This window comes from Eriocheir sinensis, chromosome 25 (assembly GCF_024679095.1).
Source record: "Eriocheir sinensis breed Jianghai 21 chromosome 25, ASM2467909v1, whole genome shotgun sequence".
Classification (NCBI taxonomy): domain Eukaryota; kingdom Metazoa; phylum Arthropoda; class Malacostraca; order Decapoda; family Varunidae; genus Eriocheir; species Eriocheir sinensis.
In genome coordinates this window covers 12,888,268-12,900,934 of record NC_066533.1, presented here as the reverse complement: position 1 = coordinate 12,900,934, position 12,667 = coordinate 12,888,268, and the positions used below count along the sequence as shown (strand labels likewise).

The following is a 12,667-nucleotide window of genomic DNA, read 5'->3' as shown; positions in this document are numbered from 1 at the left end:
CTGCATAGTTTGGCAAGCGGTTGCTCCTCAGAGTCACCACCACCACCACCACCACCACTGATGTTGCTGGTGGTGGTGGTGGTGGTTATATTTGGTTGCCTAACTTTGAAATCTCCTTCGTGGTTTTTAGGTTGAGGGTCTGTTTGTTTGTTAGTTTGTTTGTTTGTTCTTGTTTGGTTGCTTGGTTGTCTTGGTATTAGTTCGCCTTGTTTTGTATATTTTTTCCTCTTTTTCGCTTTTGTTTTGTTTTTCTATCTCTTTATCTTCTTCCTTCTTTTCCTGTCTTTATTTTGCTTGCCTTTTCATCTTCCTCTTCCTCCCCCTCTTCCTTCTCTTCCTCCTCCTCTTCTTCCTTGTTTCCGTTTTCTTCCTCTCTTCCTGTTCTGCCTTGCATCATCATTATCTTCGTTTACATCATCATCTTCATTTCTTCTTCTTCTTCTTCTTCTTCTTCTTCTTCTTCTGTATATTTTCCTTCCTATTCATGTTATTATCAGTCTTACTTCATTTCACAACTCCGTCAACTCCACCTCCTCCTCCTCCTCCTCCTCCTCCTCCTCTTGTGAACCCAGAGGAGCAAAAACTGTGTCGCAGGGGCCAAAGAGCAAGACCTTACCCTGGGGCGGCGCTGGGGGAGGAGGAGGAGGAGGAGGAGGAGAAGGTGGAAAGGTTGGTGATAGTGGAGGAGGAGGAGGAGGAGGAGGAGGGGGAGGGAGAAGGGAGGGTACCTGTCTTCCACTTCTTCTTCCATGTTGTTGTTGTTGTTGGTGGTGGTGGTGATGGTGATGGTGGTGGTGATGATGTGTTCTTGCTGGTATGTTGAAGGTATTTATTTATTTATTTATTTTTTGCTTTTCTTAATTGTTTGTGTTCCTTTCCTTTCTTTTCCTGCCTTTGTTTTCATCTCTCTCTCTCTCTCTCTCTCTCTCTCTCTCTCTCTCTCTCTCTCTCTCTCTCTCTCTCTCTCTCTCCATAAGTTTCCTCTTTTTCTCTTCCCTGTCTCCTCCTCCACCTCTTCCTCCTCTTCCTTTCATGCTGATATATTATAAGTCTGTCCTCCTCCTCCTCCTCCTCCGCCTTCTCCTCCTCCTCAATCTTTTTCATCAGTGAACATCCTCCACTATAAATCTCCTCCCACTCCTCCTCGTCCTCCTCCTCCTCCTCCTCCTGAGCCAAAAGTCTTAGAACAATGTGAACCTTGTGATCGATTTTCCTCACCCAGACGAAGAATGCGGCGGCGGGTAGACGGAGTGCATTTGCCTACTTCCTCACCTTGTCTTTATTACTTGTTCTCTGTTATAAGCTATTGTTTTGTAGTGTTGCTGTTTTGTGTTGCTGTTAGTGTTTGTGTTGTTGTGGCTGGGTTTGTTTTGGTGTGTGTTGGGTCGTGTTAGGTTAGGTTAGGTTAGGTTAGGATGCATTTATCTACAACTCCACCTTTCTTTATTTTTTCTTGCACATGATAGCTATTGCCTTGTAGTGTTGTTGTTGTTGTTTTGGTGTTAGTGTGTATTTGCGTCTGGTTTTGTTTGGTGTGTGTTGGGTTAGGTTAGGTTAGGATGCATTCGTCTACAACTTCACCTTTTCTATATTTTTCTTGCACTTAATAGCTATTGTCTTGTAGTGTTGTTGTTGTTGTTGTTTTGGTTTGGTTTTCTGTTAAGTGTCCGCGTGTTTGTGTCTGGTTTGTTGAGTTTATTGTCTTGGGTTGGGTTAGGTTAGGTTAAGTTGGGTTAGGGTGGGCTAGGTTAGGTTGTGCTCGGTTCGGTTAGGTTAGGTTCCGTCAAGTTTTTTTTTTATATTTACTTTTAATTTTTTTATTTATTTATTTTCTCTTTTGGGGGGTGGGAGATGTATAGTGGGAAAGGGTAGCTATTTTTTTTATTTTTTATTTTCTTCTTTATTGTGTTTTCTTTCCAATTCCTCCTCCTCCTTCTCTGTATGTTATCCGTCTTCATCTATCATTCATTCTTCCTTCGTCGCCTTCTTCTTCTTCTTCTCTCTCTTCTTCTTTTCTTTCTTCTTCCTCATATCTCTTTAATTTTGGGAGAATCGATTGACATGATACATAAATTATCTTCCAAATGTCAAAGGCGTTTCTTCCTGTGTTGATTGACCCGTCTCTCTCTCTCTCTCTCTCTCTCTCTCTCTCTCTCTCTCTCTCTCTCTCTCTCTCTCTCTCTCTCTCTCTCTCTCTCTCTCTCTCTCGTCTAATTATGTAGATCTGAAAACAAAGAGTGGAAAACCGTGTGTTTGTGTTTGTGTTTGTGTGTGTGTGTGTGTGTGTGTGTGTGTGTGTGTGGAGGTGATTATAATAGTTGCGTGTCGTAGTGGTCGTGATAGTGGTGGTGGTGGTGATGGTGGTAATTGCGTATGCGTGAAGTTTAGTGGTGGTGGTGGTGGTGGTGGTACAGGAGTGGTGATGATGGTGGTGTGAAGCAGGAAGGAGTGACTGATGGTGATGACGCAATGGTGATGATGTGTGTGTTTGATGGTGATGATGGTGGTGGTAGTGGTGATATATTCTTAGCCGTGGAGTATGGTGATGATATGGTGGTGTGTGGTGAGCTGTCATGTGGTGAGTGCCAATACGATTAACACTCAAGAATAGGTTGGATAAGTTCATGGCTAGTGAGGTTAGGTTAGGTTAGGTTAGATTAGGTTAGGTTAGGTTTACAGGAGCTGCCTTGTATAGACCTACCAGCCTCTTTAAATAGACCTCTCATGTTCTTGTGTTGGTTTGTGATGTATGATGTTGGTGATGAATACTGATGATGTTGGTGATAGATTAATAGTAGTGGACTTTGGTGGTGGCGATGATGTTAAGTGATGGCGGTGGTGGTGATGGTTTGTAATGGTGGTAATGCGTGGTGATGAGGGTGGTGACAGATTAATAGTAGTGGATTGTGTGTTGTTGGTGGTGGTGTTGGTGTGTCAAATGTATAGTGGTGGTGGTAAGGGTGTGTGTTGGTGGTGGTGGTGGTGTGTGGTAAGGTTAGGGTGTATGGTGGTGTGTGGTGGTGGTGGTGTGTCAAATGCCAAGGCAGGCTGGGGCGCACACCCTACCATCACGCGAGAGAAAGTGAGTGGGGGCCTCCAAGACTCTCTCTCTCTCTCTCTCTCTCTCTCTCTCTCTCTCTCTCTCTCTCTCTCTCTCTTCGGGTAGGCTGTTTGTGTGGTCTAGGAGGAAAAGGAAGAAGCAGAGGAGGAGGAGGAGGAGGTTAGGGAATGTCATCACCGCCTTTAGAGGACATCAGAAGAGGAGGAGGAGGAGGAAGAAGGGTGAATTTGGGGAGGTATAAAGTGCCTCAGATGGGGATTAACACTATTTTCCCCTTGGCTTGGGGCTGTGTACGTGTGTGTGTGTGTGTGTGTGTGTGTGTGTGTGTGTGTGTGTGTGTGTGTGTGTGTCGGAAAGCTTTCAGTGATCGCAGTTGGATTTAAGACTCGACGGTTATTGTTTTATTAAAGAAAGTCTCTCTCTCTCTCTCTCTCTCTCTCTCTCTCTCTCTCTCTCTCTCGTAAATTCGCTTCGTGCTCAAGTGGTCTTACTAAAAAATATAAATAAAAACAAGGAAGGAAAATTAAATAACGTGAAAGTAAAAGAGAAAATAAAGAGAATGAAAAAAATAAAGCTGGATATTATTTTAGCGTTGGGGAGCGAGCGAGCGAGTAAGTGTATCAAGATAGCAATGGGAAAAATAGCAAGGCAATAAGATAGACGGTGAGATAATAATGGGAGCAGTAATGGAAGTTATGGTGGCCGGAGGGTGATGTTAGTGTTATTACCATTAGTGTTATTACCATTACCTTTATGGCTCTCAGCTCCCGGAACTTCCCTTCTTTCTTCCCTAGAGTGGTCTGGCTCGGTGGTGCTTAGTGAGGTGTGATGGTGGAGGTTATGCGTGTGTCCTTGTGTGTGTGTGTGTGTGTGTGTGTGTGTGTAATGGTGGGAACAATTATAACTTTTTTGGTTGTCGGGTGTGGTGGTTTTAGTCGTCGTGTTAATGGTGGTGGTGGAGTGTTCGATCGTGGTAGAGTCGTTGGTGGTGTTGGCCTAGAATGGTGTTGCTGGCAGGGTGTTTGGTAGGCCTGGCACGGTTGAGTCCTGCTCCCCGCGGCCCTGCCGGCAGCCTCGTCACGGCTGTTCCCGGCCTGTCCTCGTCCTACACCGCGGGGGGCTGCTGGGGGCGTCTGTCGGCCGTGGCTTCGTGGCGTGTCAGGCGATTCGCTTTTCCTCCCGGGGAGGGAAAAACCTGAGTGGTGTCATGACCGCAAATCTTGGATGTTTTTGTTCCGGCCAAGAAATATACGCGCGAAAGTGGCGTGTGTAATGCTGGGGGGCCCGGGGGGGGGTGAAGCGGCCCCCGCCGCCACCACCGTCAGGTTGGTTATATATATATATATATATATATATATATATATATATATATATATATATATATATATATATATATATATATATATATATATATACACACACACACACACATACCACACACACACACACGCAGTTGTCTGTCGAGCAGTCAGTGTTTGTGTTGCCGTAATGGCAGGCCGCGTGCCAAGCGGCGCCGCGTGCCTCGTGAGTGTCCCCAGCGGCTGCCACCGTCTGGAGGGCGCGGGGCGGCACCGTGGGTGGCGTGGGGGGGCAAGGGCTGCTGGCCGCTGACCGGCACCGCGTCATCGCCACCGTTCTTCGCCGCCGCCTCCAGGATCAGGGTCGGGGGTCAGGGTGAGGCGGGCGCGGCGGGGCCCAGGGTCTGGCCGCCAGGATCCGGTTGTGCGTGGCCCGGGAGCCACGCCGTCTGGGCCTGTCCACGTCCCCGCCTCCCGCCACCACCGTTACCCAGAGTCCAGTGCTCAGCTCGCCTCGCCGGGACCTGTTTTCCCCGGGGTGACGGGAGGGAGGGGGGGTAGGGGGCAGTGTTTACTGGCGGCGCCGCGGCCGAGGGTGTGCGGGAGTGACGTCAGCCGGGCACGAGCCAGGCGCCGCTATTTTGGAGCGGCGCCTCGACCCGGCGGGGTGGTGCAGGGCTGCTGCTGTAAGTGCAGTGCCGTCATCAGCACCTGTGGCCGCCCTCAGGAGGTGGGACGAGGGGCGGCGCCCCGCACCCATCACCCGCTATGCCTGAGCCAGCCGCTGACGACACGTTGTCCATGTTTCAGGTTGTTGGCGACGATGCAGTGTGAACGACGCCGAGGACGACAGACGAGGCCCCCAGCAGCAGCAGCAGCACACGACGTGTTGTGAGGGGTGCATGAGCCCCTGCAGGACCCAGCCGCAGGCGGGGGTGCAGCAGCAGCAGCAGCAGCAGCGACAGAAGAAGCAGGGGGAGGAAGAGCCGTGCCGATGTCGGGGTCCAGGGCCTCGGTGGCGGCGGCGGCGGGGCGGGTGTCAGTGTGGGCAGTGTGAGGACTGTATCAGTATGGACACCCGGGGGGGCACGACCCTTCCCCCCGCCCAACAGTGTTGCTGCCCCGCCCACACCACCACCACCACCACCACGCCCAAGTCGCCCCCCACCACCTCCACCATCACTCAAGCCACCCTGCCCTCCACCACCTCCACCTCCAGCACCTCCACACCGGCGCGCAGGTGGAGGAGTGGCCTGCCCTCCCCCCCTTCGATACTCACCGTGCTCCTACTACTAGTCGCCGCCCTGGCCAGGTTCACAGGTCAGTAAGCCACGTTGCCTCACCTGTTTACCCCCTCCCCCCCCCCCCTTCCCTTCCTCCCATCCTTCACTCTTTGTTCCGTTCCGCTGGTGTCCTCCCGTTCCCCTTCTGCCGCCTCCTCGCTGCAGCCCCTTCGGTAAAAACGCGCCGACCTTCGTGGAATGACCAGACCCTTCCCTCCCTTCATCTCCCCTTCTCTCCCCCATCCCCTTCCCTTCCCTTTCCTCCCCTCCCTCTTCCCGTCCGTTCATGCTCTTTACCGTCTCTTGCAATTCCTCTTCGTTCCCTTCCGTTCTTTTGCCTTCCCTTCCCTCTCCTCTCCCTATCCCCTTCCCTTCCCTTCCCTTCCCTTTCCTCTCTCCCCTCTCTTCCCGTCCGTTCATGTGCCGTCCCTTCCCTTGCCTTTCCTCTCCCGTCTCTTGCTCCCTCTCCCTACCTCGTCCCATCCGTTCCTTTGCCTTCCCTTCCTCTCCATCCTCCTCCCTCCTCATTACAGTTCCCCGATTACTCTTCCCCATCCCTTCCGTCCCCTTCCTCTCGCTTATTTCCCCTCTAGGCAAACCCTTCACTCACTTCACCTTCTCTTCCCTTCCCTTCTCCCCCCCCCCACCCCCTGGTCCAGACAAAATTACCCCTAGGGTCTTAAAAGAAATCAAACATCAAATTTGTAAACCGCTCTCCATCATATTCAATAAATATTTAAAAGATTGAAAAGTTCCGTCGGATTGGAAACTTGCAAATGTCACACCAATTTTCAAAAAGGGGGACAAGTCTCATCCAGGAAACTATCGACCAATTAGCCTGACATCTATTGTTTGTAAGTTAATGGAGACTATCATTCGCGACAATATGGTGAAAATAATATAATAAATAATTCGCAACATGGCTTCCGTAGTAAACGTTTGTGTTTGACTAACTTACTTGAATTTTTTCATTATATTTTTGAAGTGTTCGATGAAAGCAGATCAGTAGATATCATATATCTGGATTTTCAAAAGGCATTTGATAAGGTCCCCCACCAACGATTGCTCAGCAAACTACTGGCGCACGGTATCTCGGGTAACATTCACAACTGGCTTGTGGACTGGCTCTCTGAGCGGAAACAGAGAGTAATTCTAAACGGTGTTACATCTAACTGGCTCGATGTCAGAAGCGGCGTACCTCAAGGATCAGTGCGTGGCCTCATGCTCTTCTTAATTTATGTTAATGATATCGATGATGGGCTCACTTGCAAAGTATCAAAATTTGCTGATGACACAAAAATTGCTAGTAAAGTAATGCGACACTCGACGAAGAAGCTTTACAATCAGATATAGATCGACTTGCACGTTGGGCCAATCAATGGCAAATGAAATTTAACGTTGAGAAATGTAAAGTGTTGCACATCGGAAAAAATAACCATCGCGTTCGGTACGTAATGAATGGCAAACAACTTTCTGCAGTAAGTAAAGAAAAGGATCTTGGAATCACTATATCAAGCGATTTTAAGCCCGGTCAGCATTGTCCAGAGGTAGTTAAAACTGCAAACAAATTGGTTGGCTTCATCGGACGAGTCTTTAATAATAAATCAGAAAAAGTAATATTAAAACTGTATAATTTGTTGGTGCGACCCCGTCTAGAGTACTGTGTACAGTTTTGGTCTCCCTATTACAGAAAAGACATAGAAAAGTTGGAACGGGTTCAACGAAGAGTAACAAAGATGATCCCTAGGTTGAGAAATTTATCATATGAACAAAGTCTTAAAGAAGTAAATTTATTCAGCCTTTCAAAACGAAGAATGCGAGGCGATCTAATAGAAGTGTTTAAAATGTTTAAAGGATTCAGTGATATTAATGCGGAAGATTACTTTACAATTGATCGATCAAATAGAACAAGAAGAAATCACAATTTGAAGATAAGTGGTAAAAGATTCTCGTCGCATGAAGCTAAACACTTCTTCTTCAATCGAGTTGTTAATGTTTGGAACTCTCTACCCTGTGATGTCGTTGATAGTACAACAGTTACGGCCTTCAAGAATAGATTAGACAAGTATTTTGAATCCAACCAGCAACTAAGATATTACTCATTGTCGTAATAACGTTAAGTTCTTTCGAATACTGGTGTCCTTGTCCGTTTTTATCGCCCGGTTAGTGGTAGCAGTAATGGTAATTCTTTCCTCTTTCCTACATAAACTCCATGCAGTTTTTCCATGCTGCATGGTTCTTTTTCCTTTCCTGCCAGCTTTGGCTGGAGGGATGGGGGGGTGGGGAGGAGCCTTCGCCTTTGCTGTCCTTCATCTTCCACCTTTGATTAGATAGTTAGTGTAACTTGTCACAAACAGCCTCGTAAGGACCAGCAGGTCTGCTGTTGTTTGTTCTTCCTTTGTGTTTCTTTGTGTTCCCCCCCAAAGCCACGCCCCAACTGTTTATGATGACATTCTCCACAAGTCTTCAAAACAACACCCTCTCGTCCTTTCTTTCTGTGTGTGTGTGTGTGTGTGTGTGTGTGTGTGTGTGTGTGTGTGTGTGTGTTCATACCTGCATGACAGATATATGGGACGTTACTCTTATCTAACTCTCTCTTTACCTTTTATTGGTATGATATATAAAGTATTAAACATGCACTTGGGAAGGAGAACACACACACACACACACACACACACACACACACACACACACACACACACACACACACACACACACACACACACACACACACACACACACACACACACACACACACACACACACACACACACACACACACACACACACACACACACACACACACACACACACACACACACACACACACACACACACACACACACACACACACACACACACACACACACACACACACACACACACACACACACACACACACACACACACACACACACACACACACACACACACACACACACACACACACACACACACACACACACACACACACACACACACACACACACACACACACACACACACACACACACACACACACACACACACACACACACACACACACACACACACACACACACACACACACACACACACACACACACACACACACACACACACACACACACACACACACACACACACACACACACACACACACACACACACACACACACACACACACACACACACACACACACACACACACACACACACACACACACACACACACACACACACACACACACACACACACACACACACACACACACACACACACACACACACACACACACACACACACACACACACACACACACACACACACACACACACACACACACACACACACGGTAGCCTTCGTGTTTTTTTGTGTGGGGTGAAGAGGAGAAAGAACAAAAAAAAAAAAAAAAAAAGGAAGCGATATGTATGTGTGTGTGTGTGTGTGTACGTTGCGAAGTTGGCAATAAAAGGGGAAATGGAGGCGGTGATTACAGAGGCGGCGGCGGGGACGGTCCTCCTCTACAACCCTCACCTCCACCACATATCGATCCTCCTCCTCCTCCTCCTCCTCCTCCTGGGTTAGTGAGGGTAGGGCACGGGCCAAGGGAGGGGGAAGGGCAGGTGTCTCACGCGGCCTAGGGAGGAGGGGGGGGGGGATTGGAGTGGATTGGGTGGAGGAGGGGGGGTGGAGGTCGAGATGGTTTCAACACCTGGCCGGGCCCGCCTCACCTTGTCACCCACTTGATTAGATTCACGAGGGGGAGTCACGGAGGCCTTCGCTCAGCCGGCGGCCTCGTGGTGTGGGTGTGCTTATATTGTTCAGCGTGATGGCGGGGGGCGGGGGGTGCTGTAGGCGTGGGAGGCTGTGAGAATGACGTGGGTTTGTGCTGTGTGCTGTGTAAGGGTGTGGGGGGGTGCTGTGGGCCGCGGGAGGCTGTGGGATTGACATGGGTGTGTGCTGTAGGCGTGGGAGGCTGTGAGAATGGCGTGGGTTTGTGCTGTATGCTGTGGAAGGGTGTGAGGGTGTGCTGTGGGCCGCGGGAGGCTGTGGGAGCTGCGCCGTGTTTGCCGTGTTCTCCCGGCGTGTGAACATCGGGATGGGCGGGGGGGGGGGGGGGAGGGGGGGGCTTGGCGGCGGCGTGCATCACTCGGCGCCCTGCTTGCCGTGTCTGTGTGCTTCCCGAGGCGCGGGGAGGAGGATGTGCTGCTCGTCACGCTTCCTCCTGCTCGCCCTCCCGCCGTCTACTCTCATCTCCCCGCCCCGCCGCTGCTCTGCTTGTGGCGGCGGCGGCGGTGGTTGATGAAGGGAGACAATTTATTCTGGCCCGGAGCCTGGGGTTGCCTGCTGCCCCCCTTCCGCCCCCTCCCGCCTCCCCGCCCCAGAGGTTCACGGGCACAAATCGATTTCGTGGTCCGCGGGAGGACACAGGCACAGCTCCTCCCGCTGCCTGGCCGCTCCGCCGCCACCGAGGGCCATGCGGGGCGTGGGTGTCGCCGCGCCGCCCCTGTGCTGCGCCTCGGCCAGGACCGTCCCCCGCGGCGGCCAGCACTGCACGCCGCCGGCAGCGGGGCATCGGGATGGGGTGACTTATTGCAGTTATCCGGGTGAGGGCGCGCGGGAGGGCGTTGTGGGCGCGTGCGGGCGTGGTATACGTGAGCGTGACGGCGACAGGTGGCGGCCCGTCACGGTGGCGGGGTCGGCAGGCCCTGGGGGCCCCGCCCGTGGCTGGCCATGCGCGCCCGTCCGTAACACTCGCCGCCCACACCACCAGGGCCAATCGCCACGGCCCCGCCGCCTGCCTCCAGCCAATCAGTGATGGACGTGCTGCAGGTGCGCCGCTCACTCCTGCCGACGGCCACGGCGCCGCCACCCGGCTCCCTCAGAGGCAATTTTCCTCCCCGTCCGAGGGTGGGGCGACCATGGCGGCGAGGGTGGCGTGTCCCCTCGGCCGCGTCCCATTCCGTGCCCTGATTAACCCGATCCCCACCGACAGCCTGCTTCCGGCGGCTCCCCTCTCCCTGCCGCCTTTGTCTCAAGGCGCCTCCCCTGGGCGGCTCCCGCGCAGGGACCAGTTCCTGCCTCCCAGCGGGGCGGCGCGGCAGGGTCACGGCTGACTCCCGCCCTCTGGCCAAATGCACTTCCACCACGTCATCGGTCGGAGTGGAAACCCGTCGCCACCGCCGCAAGGGACGCCCCGGGCGCGCCCCGGGCCGAGGGGGTTGTGGGGGGGCGCCGATGTGCATGTCGGGTCGCGTTACCGGGCGCGCCGCTCCCTGCATACCGAGGCAACGTTTAGCGTGGCTGTTCTTTTATTAGCAACTCGTCCAACTTCCGACGTCTGGCTCCGTGGCAGCGCCGCCCCTTCGTGTTTCGTGTCGTGGCCGCGGCGTGCATGGGCCCAGGCTTACGCGGGGCCGGCAGGGCGTCGGCCTAGCCCTAGCGGTCATCCCGAGCAGGGTGGGCAGCAGCCAAGGCCAAGGGTGGGCGAGGTGGGCGGCCTGGACAACGGGGCGGTGAGGCTCAGCGACGTTACCCTTGCCGTATTGAAGCCAAGGCTCGCGGCGCTCTGCCAAGCTATAAGTGGCGCTGGACTGGCAACACAGCGGCCGCAGCCTCCGCTCGCTGCCGCCACATTCGTTCAGCTGGCACTGGGCGGGCCGGTGGCACGGTGACCAAGTGGCGTGGCGGCACGCCCTGTTATGCCGCACGTGGCCCGCTCCTCCCGCCGACCCTCCCCCCCTACCCCCACGCCTCGCGCTATCACTCGCCCTCAGTCCACTGGCTGACTTATTGCTTAATACACGAGACATTTTCGGCGCGCGCTGCCCAGGTCGGCACTGCTGCTGCTGTTGCTGCATCCCCGGCGTGGGCTGGGCAGCGCGGCGGCACAGCAGGGAGCCAAGTCAGCCGTGGCCTGGCCGCCCTTGACCACTGGGCTGTGGGGGCGGGACACAAGGCGCGGCCGCTCATGCATCCCGCGGGAGGTGACTCTGGCAGCCGCGCGCTCCTCACGTCCCTCATCCATTAGGTCTGACGTGTTCAATTTCGTCCTCCTCCTCCTCCTCCTCCTCCTCTTGAGCATTTCAAGCCCGAGCCTCGCTCGTGGCTGTGCCTCGGCTCCCCACCACCGGCCGCCCGTCCGGCCTGAACGGGCTCGCGAGGCCGACGACGAATCTCAGTCAAATACCGCGTCGTCTGCTGCCCGGGGGTCGCAGACGGAGGCGGGGCGGGGCGGGGCAGGGGACGAGGGAAGAGGTGCAGGCGCATCAGGAACCCAGCCATGCCACGTCCCCCGCCGCCGCCCCCTCCCCATTACCACCTCCCCGAACCTGAAATGACACGGTAGTTTTGTCTCGCACTAAAATCAGGGGTGCGAAAAAAGTGTGTGTGTGTGTGTGTGTGTGTGTGTGTGTGTGTGTGTGTGTGTGTGTGTGTGTGTGTGTGTGTGAATGTTCAAAGGAAGGGAAGTTTAAGGAGAGCGGCGGCGGCGGTGGAGGTAGTGGCGGTGGTGGTGCTTATGTACAGCGGTGCGGAGGAGGAGGAGGAGGGGCGGGAAGGGCGGGAGGAGGGAGGTGTAGGGCGAGGAGTAAGGTAGGTAGGTAGGTAGGTAGGCAGGCAGGGTACAGGAGGAGGCGTGTCTGGGGGACTGGGAGTGTTTTGTAGCGGAGTGGCGGCGGCGTCTCTGTCTGGCCCGGCGGCTGCCACGCTTGGGTGGTGCCAGCGGCTTGCGGGGCGTGTGGTGGACCTGCCCTGGGTGTGGTATGGGCGTGTGTGTGTGTGTGTGTGTGTGTGTGTGTGTGTGTGTGTGTCATGGGTGCAGTGAGGACGTGTGATGTATAAGATAGAGAGTGTTTCTACGTATAAGAGAGAGAGAGAGAGAGAGAGAGAGAGAGAGAGAGAGAGAGAGAGAGAGAGAGAGAGAGAGAGAGAGAGAGAGAGAGAGAGATGTGTTTTTCTTCATTTTCAAGGAGAATTATTGTGAAAAGGTTTGCTAATGTGGAGAATTTGCCTTGCTTTTCGAGAGAGAGAGAGAGAGAGA

General features: G+C 53.2%; 1 protein-coding gene across 1 annotated transcript in view; it reads left to right on the top strand.

Annotated features, from left to right (window-relative positions):
* The window catches only part of LOC127003398 (uncharacterized), a 19,711-nt gene extending 14,009 nt beyond the window's left edge, over positions 1 to 5,702 (top strand). The window contains exon 2 of the mRNA XM_050869986.1: positions 5,170 to 5,702. Coding sequence (XP_050725943.1) covers positions 5,170 to 5,687 — 518 coding nt within the window. The 3' untranslated portion in view covers positions 5,688 to 5,702. The remainder of the gene's footprint in view (positions 1 to 5,169) is intronic.
* The last annotated feature ends 6,965 nt before the right edge of the window (positions 5,703 to 12,667 follow it).